Raw genomic sequence first — 23,408 nt, forward strand, 5'->3', positions numbered from 1 at the left:
CACAATGAATATACAGGAGCAAGGGTGTAGCCAGGATCAGAGCTAGGGGGTTAGAAATGATCTTAGACAAAGAGAAATACACTGGGATTGGACTCGAGCTTGAATACATGGGTATACGCTAAGTAAGCAGACTTATATCCAGTGTTTCACTTACAACACCAAAACTAAGCAATTACACTAAACTGCTAAGTCATTTCACAAAGTTGGTTTTAGATTGCATTTCTTCCTCCCTTCCCACCCTCCTTTCTGGTCTGGGTCACTTTCTTTCTTCCCCCACTTATGGGTCCAGCATCCATCTTCTTCCCCTCCCCAACCCTTCACCTTGTGGGTCCACCATCCCCTCCTTCCCCCCCATTACAATTCACTATCTGTCTCCTTCCCCTCCCCTCCTCCTTCTGCGGGTCTACCTTCTCTCACTCTCCAACTGCTGCCCCTCTTTGGCATTTCCCTGCTGTTCTGCTCCTGACTCGACAACACCCTCCCTCCCTCGTGCGGGTCTGGCCTCCAATCAACCCCCTTCCCCATATGGAGCCAGTATTTCTTACCTGTAGGTCCTCACAAAGCAGCAGTAGCCAGCCAGCAGAGAAAATGCCGTAAACAGGCTGCTTGTGGCCTGCCCTGCCATGGCCTTTCCTCTGATGCGTCAGAAGTGATGTGGCAGAGGAAAGGGTCTGGCAGGGCGGACCACACAAGCATTTTGCATTGCATTTATTTTTAGTAAAGTGCAGGAAGGTTGCCAGTGCCCAACTAGCTATGGCTTCTATCACCAGGATATCTCATACTTACCAAACGACAACAGTGTAATTCACTGCCAGGAGGAGCCATGCAAAGGCGTAATGCCAGCAGTAACACATGGTGATAAACATCATGTTATTGTGATCCTTTTGGTCCCACTCGGGATCACCGCCGGGGGGATAGAGAACAAAACCAATCTGTTTAATAAGAAACAATGCAATGATTATCTGAAAAGACAAGAAAATAGTCTTCCATGCCACCTGATTATTAATTTCCCTGCTTGAGAAGGTCACTCAGTAGCATCTTTGAGCTACTTTGAACCTTTTAGTCAGAAGTTGGCCTTCAAGATAAATGGGCCAGTCACATACAGAGGACACCGATTCACATCCCAGGATTAAGGTAGACTGCACAATTTGTGATGAAAGTCATTTCACAAGATATTGCTTCTGTCTCCACTGTCCAGTAGAGGGTAGCATTATTTCCATTATATAGGCCAAATGATTCTGGTCCTTCTTTCCCCAGTCATGGATTAAGGCACAGGATGAGGGTGATATGCTGAAGAGGCTTATATTATCCTGTCTGTTTTTTTCAGAACTATAACAATTTTTGAATTAATATCCAGAAGCCAGAAGAATGGATAAAATGTCTAAAAGAACCAATCTAATTTATACATGTTTGCAATTCTCAGATCCTCCCTCATGCAAGTGAGTCTGCTATTTGCTTCTAGGGTCACTAGCAGCATCAGCAAGCCAATGAGCTTCCTGATAATGCTTCGGAATTCCACTGACCAATCCCATGCAGTGAAGACAGACTGGACAAGATCCAGTCAATGGGAAGATACTTGGGGAGGAGGGCTCGAATACTGGAGGCAGTTCTAGTTACAGAAGGGAGGGAAGGTAACCCAGGGAAGAGCACCTGTGCTATGCAAATGAGGTTTTTGCATGCGGTGAAGAGATTGGGGAGCATTGGGTGGAATATGGACAGAGACAGTGGAGCCAGGGAATGTTCTGTAGGAGTATTAGGGGGTGGCAAGCTGCTGCAGGCTAAGAGACACTGGGTAGCAGTAGCAAGAGCTTTACATGATGGGTAGAGTTGGATGGGGAATGCACTAAGGGACATAGTTTGCAATATGGTCAGCTATTAACATTGGTTAGTTTACTACAGATCCCATTTTATGCAATGAAACCTAATTACTAATAACTGAGGTTAGCAGTAAACTAATACATCTTAACAGTAGCAGCATAGTTAGACAGTCAATTTTGGGCAAGCCTGAGCCCAAAGTGGGCAGACATTTCTCTCTCCCTCCCTTATCTACTCCTCAGCCCGTGCAGCAAATTCTCTCTCCCTCCCTTCCTACCCCCCTCCCCAGCCCATGCAGCAGATTCTCTCTCTCGCCCCTCCCTTCCCACCCCCAGCCCGTGCAGCAGATTCTCTATCCCTCCCAGCCTGTGCAACAGACTCCCTCTCCCTCCTTTCCCATCCCACAGCCCACGCAGCAGATTCTCTCCCTCCCTTCTCATCCCCAGTCTGTGTACCATTTATTCAGGTCACCGGCAGTGAATTGGTTTCAGGGTTGGCCACCCAGTAGCTTCAGGCCACCGGCAGTGGTTTGTACACGCTGCTGGCAGCCTGTAGCTACTGAGTGGCCAGGTCTGCCTGTGGCTATGCCCCTGGCCCACTTTGATGACTTCTCCTTTTAATTAGCATATGAGAAGTTACACAGCAGCACAATATCAGACGTTTGTGCATGTTTCTGATCCTTCTCTGGTGAAGACTGTGTCATTTAAATAGTGAACAAATATAAGGAATTATTCAGCCAGAAGAATTTTCATCAAGTAACTATACTATCCTAGGCAAATTAATTTGAAAACTGTCCTACTACTGCCTCTGCTTTGTCTATATCCTTTCAGTGGCACCAAAGAAAGTGAAATATAATTATTTTTGCTCTTTCAATTTTTTAAGCTGTTTCAAGATTTATATCTTGGATACATCACTTGTAAATCTCATCTCTTAATTTTAGGATTACCAGATGTCCAGATTTCCCCTGACATGTCCTCTTTTAGAGGGTGTCTAGACGGCTTTTCCAAAACCCAGCACTTTGTCCGGGTTTTGAAAAGCTGGTGAGATTAGGGCCGGGACTGGAGTGCCCTGGCCCGAAGAGATAAAATTTGTGTGGGGCTGGGGCTGGGGCGGAGTGGAGCAGACCCGGGGCCATAATGGTGCAGGCCCAAGGCAGGGCAACACATCCTCTTTTACCAGATGGAAAATCTGGTAACCCTACTTAATCTCATTCTTTGAGATAGCCCACCCTTGCTTTCTCTGTTTTGTACCACAGACAATGGAAAGTGAAAAATTACTTGCCCCATTTTCACTAGGCCAATCCAGCTAAACCATATGCTTACACTGACCCCAAGCTTACTTACAACCTCCTGCTGCTGCCACACCCAGAACTAGGCCTTGCTGTTTTACTCATGCTACTTCTAGAGAAGTGAAGTGTTAGGGGAGCCAATGGACCAAGATCTCATGGGAGGAGGGGAAGCAGTAAGGAAAGAGTAAACATGACTCAGTAGTCCATAAATGTATGTTTGCCTAGGCCCTGCCTCTCCCCACACCCACCCTCACCTCCACATAGAAATGGGACTAGAAAATAAAACTAACTTTAATTTCTGTTACAGAATTAGTCTACAGTATAGAATCCTTTTGCTTGTCTCATTCTATGCAGGATTTCCTAACTACATCTTCTGCTTGTTAGCTGAATTAGCAGGAAATAATCAGAAGTTGCCAAGTGCCAATTCTGCGGTTCATAGTCAGTTGCGCGAGAGACACTAGCGCGCCGACAATGGAGCACAGACAATTCAGTGCAAGACACCAGCGTGCGCCACGGGAAAACTTAATTTTAAAGAGCTCCAAAGCGGGGTGTGAGTGGGGAACCCCCCCCCCACACACACACACACACTTTACTGCATAGTGTTTGCGCTGCTGTTGGAGGGGGGTTTGGTGGATTGGAACCCTCCATTATAGAGAAAACGGAACTTTTTTGGGAAAAGTTCCATTTCTCTATAATGTTGGGGCGCGCGAACAGTATGCAGTAAAGTGGGGGGGTTCCCCACTCATACCCTACTTCGGAGCTCTTTAAAACTATGTTTTCCCTTGGCGCACTTGTGTCTTGCGCCGAATTGTCAGCGCTCGATTGTTGGCGCGCAATTGTCCCGTCACCCAATTCTGCAGATCCTGAGCAGTGAATCATACCAGCAGGCAGCACCTCCTCTCACCTGCCAGAACCAGCTGCCCTGTAGGATGCAAAGGCTTGTCCTCAGCAGCTCCAAGATGATGTTACCACGGTAAAAGACCTCTAGGAAAAGGCACAGTGCCCCACCAAAGATAGATGTCAGCAGTAAAATGTGAACATGGATATCCAGCATGGCTCTCCCATGAACGTGGAAATAAAACAGGAAACCTAGGACAAGGCAGGCAGATGTCAAGTTGTGCGACCACACAAAGGCAGGCAGAATCCAACAAGTGAACACAGAGACAATCGAAGGTCAAGATCCAACTCAAATACATCTCTTTTCATATGAAATCAAACTCAAGACTTTTTTTTCAAACAATTGATGTTAGTGAATGTTAAAAATTCCCAAACATAGCTCTGCATACATGAAGGAAATTCTATAAATGGCACCCGGAGATAGGCACCCAAAATATCTGACCAACACTGATATTCTGCAAAGGGCGCTTCTGCACAGAATAAAGAATGACATGGTGATAAATTCATCACTGTTCCTGTCCCTGCAAATAACCATGGGAAACCATCTCCATGTCATTCATTAAGGAGAGAGTGATAAATCAGAGTATGAATGGGCACAGCCACTGACCCTCAAGCCTTGCATTGAAGAATGCTAGGTTAGAAGGACTGAGGTTGAGATAGACACTAAAGAATAACAGTCTCTGGTATCCAGAGCAGATACTGGATGTCATAATGCCTCATTCCACCAATGCCTAAGAGCCAACCTCATCAATGATGTCACAATGGGTTCATTATCCTATTCTTGGCTCACATAAGAACCAGAATATGAATGGGCACAGCCACTGACCCTCAAAGCCTTGCATTAAAGAATGCTGGTGTAGAAGGACTGAGGTTGAGATAAACACTAAAATTAATGACATGGGATGGTTTCCTGTCAGTGGCATAGCAAAAGTGAGAGGTGCTGGGGCGGTGGCTCCCTTCTCCCGCCCTCATCTCTGCCCCCACCCCACCGCACGCGGGTCCTCCTTCCCTTCCATGTACCTCTAGTTGTTCACCTCCATGAGCAAGAAGAACTACAACGTGCTCCTCGCAACCCCCATCGGCTCTCCTCTGACGTCACTTCCTATGTGCGGCGCCAGAAAATGACGTCAGCAGGAGAAATGATGCGGTCACAAGGAGCACATTGAAGTTGTTGCTCGTTGCATTGAAGGGGGCATGCACATGGTGAGGGAAGCATGAGAAGATGTGGGGGGGGCAGAGAGGAGGGGTGCTAGCACCCCCACCAACATGGCACCCGGGGCGGACCGCCCTCACCCTTACTAAGCCACCGTTTCCCGCAGTTATGATGAATTCTGCCACCATGTCATTTTTCTGACAGAGCACCTCTCATACATTAGAACACTAGATTAGTGTGGATCTCGCACCTAACGCTGGACACTGTACTTATGCCTGCTGAAACCTAGTTGCAAATGCTGGTGCACAATTAATGGCAGATGGGTGTGGGTAAGTGACCCTATTCTCTAACATCCCTGACTCATCCATGCCCCTCCCATGGTCACAACCTCTTTTGAGTTGTGCACTATAAAATTTATAGTAAATGATGGCAGATAAAGACCTGAACGGTCCATCCAGTCTGCCCATTAGTTATTCTCATTAAAAATACATGATATTCTTTGATATTTCTGGGCCTTAGACTAAAGTCCACCTGGTATTATCCTAGATTCCAACTGCTGAAGTTACCATCTAAGCTCACTCCAGCCTATTTACTGTAAAGCCTGGCCAGTAACGTCCTCATGTTCCAAGTTAGTAGAGCTCCCGTTGATGCCCTCCCCAGCCCATCATACACCAAATCACCATATATGAGACACAAACCGTACAAGTCTACCTTAGTTCTTTAATTTATGCCATTTGTTTTCTAATTAGAGATCCTCTGTGTTTATTCCACGCTTTGAAAGCCTACTCGTGTGGCCGAAGAAATCTGCTGAGCTTATCAGCCACAGCATTCTGATTCCCTTGGCTGTATATTGCTTTGAGAAATATATTGTATAGAAAAGGGTGCAGGACAAATTCACCCATAAAGCCAAATGTATCCCAACAGATCCAATTATTGATTGCTAATGATTCATTAACTCATTAGCTTGCATGAAGAACTGGGATCCACATCCAAATTTTGACAATCCATATAAAATATGGAGGATGAAGGGGTAATTTTATACAAGGACATGTAAAAAGGCTTATATAGAACTTATGCATGAAGCCCCTGGGTTAACAGTATGCATGATAACAAGAAAGCACATACTTTTATGTGACCGACATAGGTATGTTCAGAGTTGGAGTCTGGACACAGCATAGGCAGCATCACAATTCACATACATAAAATATGGGCATACATTTACATCTACTCTTGAGCAGTATCCATCAAACTACGCCCCTTAGTGTTTCATAAAGGCACATAGATGCCTCCATGGCCTTCACCCATAGTCGGCTCACTATCCTCGATATCTTGTGTCACACCACAGACCCACCGCATTATACAAGCAATTATACCAATGCTGCTCAGCTTAGCTCTGGTTTCTTGGTTACACATACTGACTATGCATAAGAGTTTCCATTCATGTGATTTGAGACGCAGACACATTCTGTGACTCCACTGCATCTCCTCCTAATTTATGGAGAAAATGGGGGAGGAAGTATATATCGTCAGAGCAGAAGCCCAGCAAATTCACTGAATGTGTGATCACCGTTCTGTTATACACAGGCTACCCTACCACTTGTCTGAACCCTGATCACTTAGCTATTCTTAAGACATTCTTTGATGTTAAATAGACAATTTTTCCATCTCTCAGGCTATGAAGAAACATGAGGGGGTGGGGAAGCAAACAGGTATTAAAACACATGGCGCACCTTCCACAAAGACAGCTATGGATAACATCAGCCTATCGAAGGCCACAGGAACAACATTTGTGGCATGGGTCAGGATATCAACCACCCCTGAGATACCATAGAACAGGTACATGGTGGAATGTTGCCAGTTCATCAGGTGATCCCACTCCTGTGCTTTGTAATTATACAACTTCAGGTGGGGTCCATCAGGGACAAACTGCTCTGCTAACATACCTGCAGAACAAGGACAGACAAGGTGATAGCTTTGCCTAGAAACACCTGAAATCAGGTACATTCATGGTTAGGCCAATATGCTTTATTTATTAGATAAATAAATTTCCAAGCATTCTCTTAGACAATCTTTCCCACAGCAAAATTATACCACTCAAAAAAAAAAAAAAATCACCAGTAAATAATATGGAGAGCCATTTTCACATAAAGTTCGCTTTTTCAATTACCAAGACCGGTATCTCTCAAACTTTTTTAGCAAATGGAACAAATGTTTTTTGCGGCATGTTATAATTGAAATTCTAAAAAAAAAAAAAATTAAATTTGAGAGTTATTTATTTAAAGTTCTTTTTTTAAAAAATTCTTTATTCATTTTTAAAACTGAAAAAAAGTGCCAACAAGTATACATACATATAATATTATAAAAACACAGCACTTATGTTTTTACATAAATGTATTAGAAAATCACTTAATCCCACCCCACCCCTCCCAATTCCCACCCTCCTCCCTGCGGGATTATAGATTCAGGATTCTTCAAATGAAGCAAGATATCATCTGCATAAGCAGAGACCTTATATCCCCAACCTGCATATGGAATTCCCTGTATCTCCTTTGCCTGCTGAATGGCCAACAAGGATTCCAAAACAATATCAAAAAAGCACAGGAGATAAGGGACATCCTTGTCTAACTCCCCTCTTCAGACAAAAACACACTGAAAAAGTATTATTAATATATAATCTGGCAGAAGGGGAACTATACAAGGTTTGAATCATTTGAATAAATCCGGATCCTCTACCAAACCATTCCATTGCTTGATACATGAAAGTCCATTCTACACAATCAAAGACCTTCCCTGCATCCAAAGAAACAGAGAAGGCCAGATCATCCCTTGTTTTTGCTACATTTAACATATGCAATGCCAATCTGGTATTATTTGAAGAATGTATTTGAGCAACAAAACCCATTTGGTGCATATCGATCATATAAGGGAGAGCCTTGGCTAGTCTTAGAGCCAATAACTTAGCCAGGAGTTTTCCATCTACATTAATTAAAGAAATAGGCTTGTAATTCGAAACCAACATGGGATCTCTATTTAGCTTCGGCAAAACAATAGTTAACAATTCTGCCATAGTACCTGATATACAACCCTTAGTCAGTTGTGATTGATATAAATTTAAAAGATGAGGTAATAGTATAATTTGAAAAGATTTAAAGTTCTTTAAACTAAGGACTCCTTTTACTAAGTCGCATTAGGGCAGAAGCCTTTTACTAAGTCGCAACGGGCAGAATAGCGCGCTCTAAATTGCCGCCCACGCTCGACCTTAACACCAGCATTGAGCTGGCGCTAGTTCTAGCCGCGAAGCGCGGGTTTAGCACGTGCTAAAATGCTGCATGCGCTAAAACTGCTAACGCAGCTTAGTAAAAGGAGCCCTAAGTATGTGTAACTATAACAGTGGTAGATAGAATAAAATTGCTAATCAATGTGATGGATGTGCTTGTTTTTGAGTGCAAATTAACTCAAAACGTGGCTTGATAGTCAACAAACATGCATTTCATCATCCACTATATGCAGTCATTCTCTTTTTCTGTCAGAGCTGAAAATCCAATTTTGCAAATATAAGAAGATCCAAACGATAAAGCCTTGGTTGCTTAAGTTAGGATAACTACTACTGCATAAAAAATAAAATTACTTTCTGTTAGTTTTCAAGGACCAATCACATCAAAGAATGATGCTTGTCTGCATGGTTATATCCTTACACACAAAGATGCTCATAATATTGAAAGACTCCTGTGTATTCTAGTGTATACTTATGAAGGGAATTTTCAAAAATAAAGTAAAATTCTGGAATCTCTCACATCATTATTTTCTCAGTATCCCTGTATTTTATATATACAGTATATATATAATTTTTTTTTTTTTTTTTGCTAAGCTCCGGAGCTCAATTCATGTATCTAAAATAAACATAGTAACATAGTAGATGACAGCAGATAAAGACCCGAATAGTCCATCCAGTCTGCCCAACCTGATTCAATTTAAATTTTTACATTTTTTCTTCTTAGCTATTTCTGGGCAAGAGTCCAAAGCTTTACCCAGTACTGTGCTTGGGTTCCAACTGCTGAAATCTCTGTTAAGACTAACTCCTGCCCATCTACACCTTCCCAGCCATTAAAGCCCTCCCCAGCCCATCTTCCATGAAATGGCCATATACAGACACAGACCGTGCAAGTACTGGCCTTAGCTCAATATTTAATATTATTTTCTGATTCTAGATCCCTCAGTGTTCATCCCACACTTCTTTGAACTCAGTCACAGTTTTACTCTCCACCACCTCTCTCGGGAGCGCATTCCAGGCATCCACTACCCTCTCCGTAAAGTAGAATTTCCTAACATTGCCCCTGAATCTACCACCCCTCAACCTCAAATTATGCCTTTTGGTTTTACCATTTTCCTTTCTCTGGAAAAGATTTTGTTCTACGTTAATACCCTTCAAGTATTTGAATGTCTGAATCATATCTCCCCTGTCTCTCCTTTCCTCTAGGGTATACATATTCAGGGCTTCCAGTCTCTCCTCATACGTCTTCTGGCGCAATCCTCCTATCATTTTCGTCGCCCTCCTCTGGACCGCCTCAAGTCTTCTTACGTCCTTCACCAGATACGGTCTCCAAAACTGAAGAGCTACCAAGTTGCCCAGTGATAAGCGGGAGATTTTAGGTCAGTCCTAGATTTCTGATGGCCCCATCCTGATGTATTTTGGGACATGTCGCACTGATTTTGAACAGTACATCTAGTGGCTACAAATATCACACTATACTGGAGGTGTAAGTTCAAAAGCAGGACTAGACGAATAGTCTCCCTTTTAAATTTGGATAACTTGGCAGCTCTGAAAATGTATGCTATTAAGACCTAACACAATTATCTGTTATCTAATGTGGAAGAATGTTTAAACCTCTACCCTATGCTGCAGCAAAGGGTTCAAGGGAATTCACAGCAGCACACTGAGGGATATCTGTGAGATAGCCAGAGTGAGTATATTTTTTTTCCAGTTTTCTATACAGTTCTCCCAGAGCTCAGAATGGTTTACATTAATTTATTCAGGTAGTCAAACATTTTTCCCTGTCTATCCTGGCGGGCTCACAATCTATATAATGTGCCTGGGGCAATGGGGGGATTAAGGGCTAAATTCACTAACCTGCCCGATTGTGTCCGATCCATGGCAGGCTAACTGATCCACAACGGGTCCTTATTCAATTGGGGGCAATCGTAGGAACGCCCCCCACTGACGACACAGATCGCTGCAGAGCAATCCTGACGCATGTGCAGACCATCTTCTTTGTTAATTTTTTGACTTTTTTAGTCGCGAGCCCATGGTTTTAATCCACAGGTTTAAAGCAGGTTAAAACCATGGGCTCGCATTGCAGTGAAGGGTGGCAAGCAGTAGAGTTAGGGCAGAGAGTGGGGCAGCAGGCAGGAGAATCGGGTCAGAGAGCAGTGCAGCCAAGAGTCAGGGCAGAGAGCGGGGTGGTAAGCAGGAGAGTCGGGCTAGAGAGCAGTGCGGCCAGCATATCCACATCCCTTCTCCTGGGGGGGTGAGCGGGGGGCTATAGGACACTTTTTCTGCAAGCTAAAACTTTTTTTCTCAAGATCCACCTTTATGAAAAAACTAGTGTTTAAGCCCGTTACATTAACAGGTGCTAGAATATATGTCTTTCTGTCTCTCTCCCTCCTGCTGTCTTTTTTTCTGTCTGTCTCTCTCCCTGGCCCCCTTTGTCTGTCTGTCTTTCTGTCTCTCTCCCTGCCCCTGTGTCTTTCTTCCTTTCTTTCTGTCTCCCTTCCGCTGTCTATCTTTCTTTCTTTCTTCCTCCCTCCCGCTGTCTGTCTGTCTTTCTTTCTTTCTATCTGTCTCTCTCCCTGCCCCCTATGCAGCAGCAGCATTTCTCCCCCCCCCCCACTTCCCTGTGCAGCAGCCACAGCAGCATTCCCTCCCCCTCCATTTCCCTGTGCAGCAGCATTTCCCTCCCCCACCTCACTTCCCTGTACAGCAGCAACAACATTTCCCTCCCCCAACTTCCCTGTGCAGCAGCAGCATTTCCCTCCCCCTCCACTTCTCTGTGCAGCAGCAGCATTTCCCTCCCTCTCCATTTCCCTATGCAGCAGCAGCAGCAGTAGTATTTCCCTCTCCCTCCATTTCTCTGGCAGCAGCAGCAGCAGTATTTTCCTCCCCCTCCATTTCTCTGGCAGCAGCAGTATTTCCCTCCCCTCCATGTCCCTGTGCAGTAGCAGCATTTCCCCCTACCCCCTTCTCTTCCTGCGGTCTGGCCTGCTCCCTTAGTCCCTTGCCGCCCCCCCCTTCCATTTCCGCAGTCTGGCCGACTCCCTTGGTCACTTGCCGGAGTTTATTTTTAAGTTTAAAGGTGCCGCAGCGGCTCCTCTCATGATCCCTGCCTGCATCAGATGCCTTCTCCAACGCAGTGAGAGGAGCCGCCGCTGCGGCTTTTAACTTAAAAATAAACTTCGGGTGAAAGGGCTGTATTTCCTGGATGGAGGACTGCTGCTTCGATGGCTTGAGGAGGTGGAGAGCAGGGAGGCCAGCGCTTTTCAATTTCTCTGTCGGCCACTGGCACAGCTAAGCGCGCAAGCGCACTCCTACCGGCCACAGACCTACGGATCACGCAGATAGAAGTGCGCATGCGCACTTAGCATTTTATTATAGTAGATGCAGTCATAGCAGAGAGTAGGGCAGTTGGAAAGGACTTGAGTGACTGGTCCCCAGCAGTTGCTTCTTTGTTGATTGGCCAGCCTAGTTGGTGTTTCTGATTTTGGGTAGTGAATCACTGCCTTCCTACATTTGCATGCGCAGATCAGATCGGCTTAGAGGATGATCGACCACGAGGTTACTGAATTGGGTCAGAGGAAAATTGGGTCGGTACACGAACGTAAACATGATCGGTGGGCTTAGTGAATCAAGCCCTATGTGACTTGCCCAAGATCACAAGGAGCAGCATGGGTTTGAACCCACAACCTCAGGGTGCCGAGGCTATAGCTTTAACTACTACACCAAGAATAATACACAATGGCAGGACTGTTATTAATAATAATAATAATAATAATAATAACTTTATTCTTATATACCGCCAACAATCTTGCGACTTCTAGGCGGTTTACAATAAAGAGTAGTGGTTTACAATAAAGAGAAACTGTAAATACAATAAAGAGAAACTGTACATACAGCGAATTAACGGGTATAGCATTGTACATCTGGTAATTCCAACATTAATAATATTAACAACAGTTTGTGTGCTGCAAGACCAGGAAGTGCCATGCTGCTAACACAAAATTTAGAAATATTCCATGAATTGAATGGTGTGTTCATGGTTAGTGATTAGGGTTGGGATTTACAATTTACAGGGTCGGGTATGTGGTGGTATTATGAGGGGGGCTGATGTTCTGGTTCGCTACCTAGGTATTTCAAGAACAGGTAGGTTTTTAGGTGTTTCCTGAATTCGCCATAGTTGTTTGTGTGTGCAATTAGTTCTTCTAAGTCTTTACCCCATGTGGCTGCCTGGTACGATAGCAGTTGTTGATGGTATCTCTTATATTTACACCCTCTAGCCGGAGGGGAGACAAATTTCAGGTGTGTTTTTCTTTTATGTCTGTTGGTTGGGAATGAGAAGAGGTCTGTAATACATTTAGGGGCTAGACCATTTAATACCTTGAAGCAGAGACATCCTAGCTTGAACTTCGTGCGTGCCTTCATCGGCAGCCAGTGTAGGAGTCTGTAGGAAGGGGTTATATGGTCGGACTTCTTCAACCCGAGAATCATCCTGACTGCTGCGTTTTGTATCAGTTGTAGTCTTTGCATTTGCTTCTGGGGGATTGTCAGATGGGTGATGTTGCAATAATCTAGGTGGCTTAGTATTAGGGATTGTACTAGGATTCTGAAGGCTGAAGTGTGGAAGTACGCCTTAATGGACCTAAGTTTCCAGAGAGTGAAAAACCCTCTTTTGATTAGGGAGTCTATATGGTCTTTCATGGTTAGTTCTTGGTCTAGTATTACTCCTAGAATCTTAGAATCTAGTATTACTCCTAGAATTACTACCAGCCTAATAAAAAGGAGTGGGGGTGAAGTGTTCCCTCTAAGCTGAGCAGGAGTCCTCCACCCACAGTCTCACCAATAGAGGGTGCTGTTTTACTGTCACATTTTTCAATTGTGAGGGACAGGCAAGTTCTGCAGGACTCCAGGGAACATACCTGTCCTTAGCGACTGAAAATATTCCACCCCCTAGTGGTAGCAATGCAGCTGGAGGACACCTGCTCAGCTTAGAGGATTTTACTCAAAACAATAAGTGTCATCACTCTCAAGAAGTTTTTGGTATTTTTTTCTCCTGACTTCATATTCCTTTTAATAAGGAACATTTTTCCTGTTTCAGGAAGCCTGGCAATGGCTTGGGATGCCACACCACTCTCTCTGCTTCCCCCCGAAATCAAATCCTTCTTTCAGCCAAAAGGACTTTGATTTTATATTTGCGCTATATTAAATAAATTGAACTCGAACTTACACCTAACATTTCACCAAGTGGGGCATGGCAACATGCTAGAAAAGCTAGAAAAGCTCATTGGCTGCTCTATCTAAATTTGATCCTAATTCTTATGAGAATTTTTGTGGTGATGCAGACAAGACAATTGTTAGGTTGCATCCACAGGAGTTTCATCAGCCGGAAGCCTGAAGTCATAATGCCATTATACAGATCCATGGTGAGGCCTCATTTGGAATACTGTGTGCAATTCTGGAGGCCACTCTACCGAAAAGATGTGCTGAGAGTAGAGTCGGTGCAACGGATGGCCACCAGGATGGTCTCGGGCCTCAAGGATCTATCGTATGAGGAAAGGCTGAAAAATTTGTGGCTGTACTCACTCAAGGAACGTAGGGAGAGAGGAGACATGATCGAGACGTTTAAGTATATTACCGGCCGTATCGAGATGGAAGAAGAGATTCTCTTTCTCAAAGGACCCTCAGCCACAAGAGGGCATCCGCTCAAACTCAGGGGCGGGAAATTTCATGGCGACACCAGGAAATATTTCTTCACCGAGAGAGTGGTTGATCCTTGGTGATCGAGGTAAACAGCGTGCAAGAATTTAAGAGCAAATGGGATGTCCATGTGGGATCCTTTAGAGGGTTAAGCCAAGGGAACCTGTCACCAGGAGTGGGATTCCTCGGATAGTAGACTTGGGGGTGGGTCAGTAGAATGGGCAGACCTGATGGGCTATGGCCCTTATCTGCCGTCATCTTCTATGTTTCTATGACTGGGTTACTCAGTTTGATTATGTCAGATTACTCGGCTTGTCACATAGATAAATAAAAACAGTGGGAGATACTGTAGCTTCAAAACCACTAGAGGGTACTCCTGTTCAAGGTTCCTTTGTCTAATGTACACACTTTCTCTTAAAATATATTTATATTTTAGCCCTATCAAAATTCTTTCATTTTTCTACTAATGAAACCAGATAGAAAATTTACAGATGAGTCATAGTGACAAATGTGAGGCTGTCAAAGGGCTCCATTTTTTCAGAACAGGCAGAGACAGTACTGATTTTAATACACTGAAGAAAGGGACTTGAATTTCTGCTATTTTTTCGATTTCCCTAAATAAGTAGGGCTACTAATTCATGCAGGCTGTGAGGAAGCAAAGTGGACTGCAGCAACCTATTCTGAACAATAGAGTGTCTGATGAATGAAGTCTCTGAACAACAGAATCTCTGATCAATGAAGCAGATAGCTTAATTGTGAACTCTACAGAGCACTGTATATATCCAGTAATAATACAGAAAAATAAATCACCAGTACTTTTAGCTTGCTTGATGCTTTCCTACTCCCATGTTATTTTGTTGGTCTTGACATGGAGGAAGGAATGAAATGCACAATCCCCACTCACCTATTAGAGCAAAGACTGCTTTCACTATCCCTTCAATAACTTCAACACGCTGAAATCCAGCCTTCGACCCCAGGTAAAAGACTTTCTTGTTCTTCCTGCAGGCATACTTCAGCGGAAACTTCACTGACCACCAGAGGCCAAATAGCAGAAAAAAGCTTCCTGGAAGCGCGTGGCCTTTGAAGTTTGCCATAATTGCTTAAGGAAGTAAATATACCTGGGGAATAAAATGAGCAGAGTTTATTGAATTTATTGTCAAAAATATAGATCCTTATGAGCAAGTATAGAAGAATATGGAATCAAAACAATAGAGCATTTACCCTAAAAGAAAAGCCTAAATGACTTTCACACTTCAAAAAGGGCATTGGGGTAGGGTAACCCGCACAGAATGGCAGATCGGATGAACCATACTGGTCTTTGCTACCATTTACTATGTTTAATATATGGAATACCTTGCGGCCATTCCCAGGGAGGAATGAGTGAATTTCTCAGCTTACAGCAACATTAAGTGCAGTTGTTTTCATTGCAAAGCCCGCAAGCCAATGGCAGCCTGCAGAGACCTTGTGGGCAGCCCGTGCACCTGTTAAGGTCCATACCCCCCCCCCCCAGGAAGATCCAATAGTTACTTCCCCCTTCTCCCAGCAGCCGCTCTTTCACACTGAACTAAACACGCTGCCTTCGGCAGCCCGGAAGCTTTCCCTCCATTACTGCTTCCTGTCCCCACATAGGCGCTAGTCACGTGTCACTCACACTTAGGCTCAGTTCACAGAATCGTAGCTAGCGGCACCTGAAATGTAGGCCAGAGTTTTAAAGGCCTATATTTCTGGCACCTAAGTGCCAGACTCTCACTTAGTGGAGACTCTCACTTATTAGCGCCTAAGTCACACTTCACCCACAGAAATGTCCACTTAGGCGTTGCTAAGTGCCATGTAACAAGTAGCTAGCTATCTTTTGATAGGCACCTAACACCTAATTAATTTTTTTTTTTATAATTATTGAGGCTAGTAAGGGTATTTTGCCAATTAAATTATCAGCCCAAGTATATACTTACCCACAAAATGCTAGCCTTCAGTAATTTCAGAGTTGTCTTTTATGCCTAAATGTGCAGAGTGATAGGATTTGTGCCATCTGATCTGCCAGGTGTCTGGCACCTGCCTGACTATTAAATAATCCAACAAGAACAAAAAAATCAAAAAAGATAAATCCCACTAATGAAAAAGGCTAATCACTACTGACTGGCAATATTATATTATATGCTCCAAGCATAAGGTGCAGAATTGCTTCTTGCCATATGCTTTTATCAGGAGTTATCATTGGTCATAAAAACCTCCTAAAGTTGTCAAAGTCAGCACTGCAATTATTTAATCCTTGGTAAGCTTCAGAGCATATAGATTGACCAGTTCAGAAACACTCAGGGGAAGATTCTCTATGTTTGCAGTAAAATCTGATGGGCCACTATTGCGGTCCCTATTGTAATGATTTCAAAAAGGCAAGTCATTCTTTTAAAAACTGTGCATGCAAATAAGATTCACAGAGAGTCGCAGAGGATCACTACATTTGCATGTGCTGATTGCTGGCAATAGCGAATGGTATATGCGCAGAATAAACCCACAAATTAAAAATAAATAAATTTTTTTTAAAAACCCTAAATCAAAGATCGGCAGGAAGGATGCCAGAGTCAAGCACTGACACCCCCCCCCCCCCCTTGGAAGGGGCCTTAGGTGTCTGAGCCATTGGAAGGGGCCTTAGGTGTCTGAGCCAATCAGGGCCTTTGGTCCCTTCCCGTGCACCGGGAGGGGAAGGCCTGCCATTATGGATTGGCGGCCCTCTGAGCAGGAGGGACTGAGTTTCCCTCCTGTTCTTGACTTCTGACAAAGGTATGTGGTAGGGGTGGGGGTAGGGGGAGCATCCAGTTGTAGGAGAGAGTGGGCATCTCTCCTGCCAAATTTTTCTCGTGTGTGTGGGGTCAGAATGGCAGGAAGGAGTGAACATCCCTACATCGGGGCTTCCCCTGCTGGCTCTGTGCACATGTGAGAGTTGCTCTCACAGTGATTCATTGGCGGGATCAGACGGGGATTGCGACAAACCTCCGCTCAAATCATCCGCATGCAGATTTTTTTGTGCATCAATAGCTCTTTTGGAATCGCTAAAAATCGGATTGGAGCAGACCCACACAGTCTTACTGACCCTGTTTAGTGCATCTAGCTCTGAGTATTTCTGAACTGGTCAATCTATATGCTTTGAAGCTTACTGAGGGTTAAATAATTGCAGTGTTGACTTTGACAACTTTAGGAGGTTTTTATGACAGATGATAGCTCCTGATAAGAGCATATGGCAAAAAGTAATTCTGCACCTTATGCTAGAAGCACTTGAGATCTTTTCCTCCTATAATACACTTCTCTCTCCGTATTCGCGGTTTCAGTAATCATGGTTTCGATTATTCACGTTTTTTAGCATGCTGGCTCCTCCCCCCAAATTACATCAGCTTGCATAGAGAAATCGCCGATTCCCAGCACTTTCTTCACCGTGTCTTGCCTCTCCTTCACAAACAGACCAGGTCTCCCACCATATACACATTGGTTTTTAATAGAAAACAGCGAATAACATATGAAAAAGTTATTTGCGGTTTTTCTGTATTCGCGGGTCTGTTAATCCCCTATCACAACGAATATAGAGGGAGAAGTGTATAATATTGCCAGTCAATAGTGATTAACCTTTTTTATTAGTGGGATTTACCTGCCTGACTATATTTCTGCTCTGTAAAGCAGCTCATGGGAAAAAGGAGGGACTTGGCAGTAGCTGTTGTGTTACATTGTTGCAAGTTAAAACTTTGTAGCTGAGGACTGGCCCGATCTAGATCTGCTGCCTGGGTGGGCTGGGGATAGGCTGGACTGGGCTGGGTGCAATGTACAGCTAAGAAAGCAAATGGAATATTAGGAATTATCAGGAAAGATATGGAAAACAAAGAAGGCAGCTTTTGATACAGTATCATATCAACAAATGATATGAAGACCAAAATAAAATGTATTTAGAACCTCTAGCAAAATTGTTAGAGATATGGGGCATTAAGTTCCATCTCTTTCTGCGGCAGTCCTCTCTCTGGGTGGGTGTTGTCCAACACATATTCCTTTCACCATTTGAGCAGAGTCCCGAAAGGTGTTGTCTGTCTACAAATCCAAAGGAAACTGCCAAGTAACCCACCTTCCTCCCCCCCCCCCCCTGGTTCTCTCATATCATCCAGACGGGGGCCTATCTCTGCTCTTCCAATCCGTGATATCCCAGAGGTGAAGATCAATAAATAATCTATCCTTGATAAAGTAGAGTGGGTCCTAGAGAGATATGTGTATTCCCGGTCTGTCAGAAGCAAAAACCTCCAAACATCAATCAGATCAAAAGCTTGACACAACCTGGACAAGAATTTACCTGAGCCCTGACCTCTCCCCCCCTCCCCCCCCCCATCAAATCCCCTTGATCTATTCCGTTGCATCCCACACAGAGTTGAAGTTTCCCCCTATGATCAAATGGGACACGTAAAAGGGCCACCACCAGATGTCTCTGGAATTGGAGGTCAAAACAATTAGGTGCATAAACATTGCATAGCACCATAGGTCTATATTCTATCATAACTTTACAGATAACTATATGCACAACCGAGTTCACCTATACCTGGTCCACCTGGAAAATAAGACCTTTTGAAAAAAGAATAATGACCTGCCTTTTTTTGCCTTGAACAGGAGAGGCAACATAATTACCCACCCTCCATTTTCGCAGCTTAGCATGATCAGTGTCGCCCAAGTGGGTCTTCTGTAGGAGAGCTATGTCCACTTTCTGTCTTTGAAGGGTTTGTAAAATGTTTGATCTTTTAATTGGGGAAGAACCCTCCGCCCCCCCCCCCATGTTCCAAGTCAGTATTTTAACCATAGCTTAACTGAGACAGTGAAAAATGTAAGGCATAGTACCCAAAAAGAAGGAAAGGGGTCATCCCAGTTACGGCCCCTCTTCTATGAATAGAAAGAAAAATTTCCTGCCACATCCACAACCAATCCACATACATCCTCCTTCCATCCATCCATCCTCATGCTGTTTTTTACCTGTTCCCCCCAACCCGCTATGCCCCTCCCTACCCATTCTCCCCACCCCACCCCCCTTCCTCCAAACCCAGACCCACATCTACAGTCGGTACATACAAAGTGCGTTACTTCCACCAGAAGCTCTGATATCCCCCCATACACACTCCCTGTCTTCATAAAAACTTAGAAGGAAAAAAAAAAAAGGAAGAAGGCCCAAATATTTGCTCATAGACAATTATTATTACAAGAAACTTCTAAACAATCTGAAGATGACAGATTGATATGTGTGATACATTATTCAACCGCGGTTAATAAATTAATCTCTCCGATAAAAGAACATTGGCATATCCTCCAACTGCATGATGTGTTCCCCCAAGTTCCTATATTTGCTTTTAAACAGAGGAGAATGATTGGGCAGATGTTCACCCGACAGAAATTGGGATTTAAGAATAGGGCTGAAAGGGGGAACCACAGTAGATGTGGGAGGTGCCAATGGTGTGCTCAAATAACAGAAGGAAATCAGTGGCAGGATCCCCAGACAGGAAGAATAATAAGAGCAAGGAATAATACTAACTGCACAACTACACATGTAATATATGTAATATATTTTAATTTGTCCATGTGACTTGGTATATGTTGAATGGACAATGCGGCTGATACATATTAGATTGAATTAACATAAATCCAGGATATAAACTGAGAATACACAGGCTCCAATCGTCCAACATTGGATAGAGAAAGGACACACTATAGATCAATTGAGATGGAGAGTCATCTTTATTGAAGTTGGGAGGGAGGGTGGAAATTTAGAAGAAAGGCTGAATTTTAAAGAACAAAGGTGGATATATTGGCTACATATGGTGACTCTGCATGGGCTTAATGCGGAGCTAGAATGGCTTTCGCTCATCTAAAATGTTCTGTGATGAGAAGGGAGATAGTAAGACATATTTGGTGCAGGCATCAGCAGTGATTGAATGAACAATGATGTATGAATCAGCTGATGCTTGGCACCGGATATTTAAATCGTAGTAAGAACATTGCCATCTTAGTTTAAAAGGTGGTCAAGCGGGATGGTGGTAAAACTACTGATATGTTGGATTTCTAAATATTAAAAAGTTCTAAATAGTTAATAATAACACAAAGGGTTTTATTTTATGCTAATAAATTTATTGTGTTTTTGTAGGACAATGGCCTTGAAAAAATGATAGGTGAAACATGTCAGCTAGTATTTCCCCGACTGTGAGACATAAGAACATAAGAATTGCAGCTGCTGGGTCAGACCAGTGGTCCTTCGTGCCCAGCAGTCCGCTCACGTGGTGGCCCTTACGTCAAAGACCAGTGCTCTAAATGAGTCAGCCTCACTTGCGTACGTTCCAGTTTAGCAGGAACTTGTCCAACTTTGTCTTGAATCCCTGGAGGGTGTTTTCCCCTATAACAGACTCCGGAAGAGCGTTCCAGTTTTCCACCACTCTCTGGGTGAAGAAGAACTTCCTTATGCTTGTATGGAATCTATCCCCTTTCAAATTTAGAGAGTGCCTTCTCGTTCTCCCTACCTTGGAGAGGGTGAACAGTATGTCTTTATCTGCTGTATTTTGAATGTTTCAATCATGTCCCCTCTCAGTGTCCTCTTTTCAAGGGAGAAGAGGCCCAATTTCTCCTCTCTCTCACTGTACAGCAACTCCTCCAGTTAAGTAAAGATATTCATATAAATAAATCTGAAATTTAAGCAAAATAGTAAAAATATTAAGAAAATCCAATAATGGTAAGAATCATTGATGAGTGGACACATAAAGCTTGAGGAAATGAAATTCTTGAGCCTTGAGTGGTGTCACTGAGGTTCTGGGGAAAAATATAAAAAGTGTAATTTTTAAAACATGGCATTTTTTATTTTTTTTTATCACCAGAGTATCAGAGTAAGAAATTGTAAAATATTCTCTTGGAAGGTCATTGCTTTCTTCACAAAAGGATTGTTTTAAAGTGCCTGTTACTAAAGAAGTTTAAATTGGAGTTAACTAGAAATAGGGCATTTTCTTATATTGGACCAGCTCTCTGGAATTCTTTGCTGAACAGTCTTTATTGAGATTTGCCTTATTATGCTTTTCAAAGGTTACTGAAGTCCATTTTATTTCAACTGTAATATGGATCTGTGAAAAATGAAGGTTTTGGTAAAGAATGATGACATATTTACATTTTATATGTGACTTGAAACTTATTTTATTGTTATTGTAAATAATTTCATTTAATTATACTGTAATTGTTCTGTTATTTTGTAAACCGCTTTATACATTTGTCATAGAAGTATATTAAGGATAATAAATCCAATAATGGCTTTGTATTGCTTCATGGTACAGCAGCACCTCAAATACTGTGAATAATTCTGGTTACCATCTCAAAAAAGACATAGCGGAATTAGAAAAGGTACAGAGAAGGGCCACAGAAATGATAAACGGCTCTTCAGTTAAAGCAGCCAGGGCTTGAAGAGCCTGGAGAAAAGACAGCTAAGGGGAAGATATGACAGACATCTATAAAAATACTGAGTGGAGTAGAATAAGCAGATGTGGATCGCTAGTTTATTTGTTCAAAAAATACTAGGACTAGAGGGCACACAATGAAGCTACAAAGTAGTAGATTTAAAACAAACCAGAGAAAATATGTCTTTACTCAATGTGTAATTAAACTCTGAAATTCATTGCTAGAGAATGTGGTGAAAGCAGTTAGCTTAGCAGGTTTTTAAAAAGGTTTGGAAAATTTCCTAAAAGTCCATAAGTCATGATTAAGATGTACTTGGGAAAATCCACTGTTTATTCTTAGGATAAGCAGTATAAAATCTGTTTTACTTTTTAGGATCTTGCCAGGTACTTGTGTCCTGGGTTGGCCACTGTTGGAAACAGGATATTGGGCTTGATGGACCTTCAGTCTGTCCCAGTATGGCAACTCTTATGTCCTAATGTTAACAGGCTCTGTAGGGAGGCAGTCTTGGCCGTCACACAATAGCAACATTTAATAACCAGACTCAAGGTGCTGGGTTCCAAAAGCAGCTGTGGGATTGCATCCTAATTGATGACTGCCACTGCTGTGGCTACAATGGCATAGTAAGGGGATGCGGGGGGAGGGGCGGTCTGCCTCTGGCGTGGTGTTCCTAAGGGCATGGCACCCCTCCTCCTCTCTGTCCCCTCCTCTTCTTGCAGCGTGCACCCCTTGCCTTCCTCTGTACTTTTTTACTTCCTCAGAACAAGGCTGCTGCCCGCATCGGCGCTCTATCTTACATCACTTCCAGGACCCGCACCTAGGAAGTGATGTCAAAGGGCGAGCTGACACCGACATGGAGAACTTAAAGAGGTACGGGGAAATGGAAGGGGGCACACACGTGCGGTAGGGGGTGGGGGAGGGAAGGGGAGAAGCGCCGCTCACCCTTATTACGCCACTGTGTGGCTAGAGGAATGAGACAGAAATGGGGTTAGAACTCCCACCATAAAATGCTGTACAGAAATATGAGCAGCTCCTCTTTCATTCTGAAGGCTGGTGTTAAAAGCCTGTCTGCATTACCTAGAGGAGGAATGAGACAAAATGCGACCTAGGCCTTCTCCTCTAGATTGGATAGTGGTGAAGGAAGGTTCATAGTTCCAAAGTTCCAGAAGAAATCTGGTTAATAAAGTTCTAAACATCACCTTCTACAAAATACCTCTCACAACATATCTGCATACACCTAAAGGATTAAACATGTCTGAATTGGTCCCAGTAAAGAGAATACCTTGGATGTTATATCTTTCATTCTTTCCACCCAAAGGACCCCCCCCCCCCCCCCGAATGTTATTGTCTGCATGCTCCTGAACAGCAGACACTTCTGAAGAAAGGGACAAAAAATTTACCCCCTACCAGCTGTGTTTACCCCTTCCTTTTTCAAACCTATTTTTTATATTAACTATGCTTCCCTCTTTCACTTGGTTTAGTCCTTTTTAGTCTGTGAATTCCCCTTAATTGTAATAGAGTACTTTTTATTCTATTTACTTTATTGTAAATCGTAGATCAAATTTGTAGATCAAGAAACTATTAAACTTGAAACCATTCCTCGTAGTGTACAGGTCCTAATCTCTTCCAAAATGTTTAGAAACTGCCCTCAGCTCATGGTTCAGACTGTGAACTTGAGGAAGCTATGAGGAAGGATCTCTCTGCTTATTTCCTTGTTCAAGAGGGGCTGGTTTATTGACATTTATTCCTTTGGTGTACAGAGGTTGCGATTCTTGCATCTGTTTTCACAATGACATGTTCAGCCACAGCTTTGTAACAAAGGCAACTTTTTCTACAGTGGTAAAGAAGAG

General features: G+C 43.3%; 1 protein-coding gene across 5 annotated transcripts in view; it reads right to left on the reverse strand.

Moving 5' to 3' along the window:
* TMEM45A (transmembrane protein 45A) overlaps window positions 1-23,408 on the reverse strand; it is an 80,978-nt gene that overhangs the window by 5,455 nt on the left and 52,115 nt on the right. For 4 of the 5 annotated variants that reach the window (XM_033941829.1, XM_033941825.1, XM_033941828.1 and 1 more), the window contains exons 2-5: window positions 15,023-15,236; window positions 6,884-7,096; window positions 4,008-4,192; window positions 787-932 (exon numbers count right to left, since the gene is read on the reverse strand). In XM_033941829.1, coding sequence (XP_033797720.1) covers window positions 787-932; window positions 4,008-4,192; window positions 6,884-7,096; window positions 15,023-15,212 — 734 coding nt within the window. In that variant the 5' untranslated portion in view covers window positions 15,213-15,236. Of the gene's footprint in view, window positions 1-786; window positions 933-4,007; window positions 4,193-6,883; window positions 7,097-15,022; window positions 15,237-20,642; window positions 20,663-23,408 lie in introns of those variants that run through there. The other variant, XM_033941827.1, reaches the window with a different exon arrangement.

The sequence above is a fragment of the Geotrypetes seraphini genome, chromosome 4 (assembly GCF_902459505.1).
Source record: "Geotrypetes seraphini chromosome 4, aGeoSer1.1, whole genome shotgun sequence".
NCBI lineage: Eukaryota > Metazoa > Chordata > Amphibia > Gymnophiona > Dermophiidae > Geotrypetes > Geotrypetes seraphini.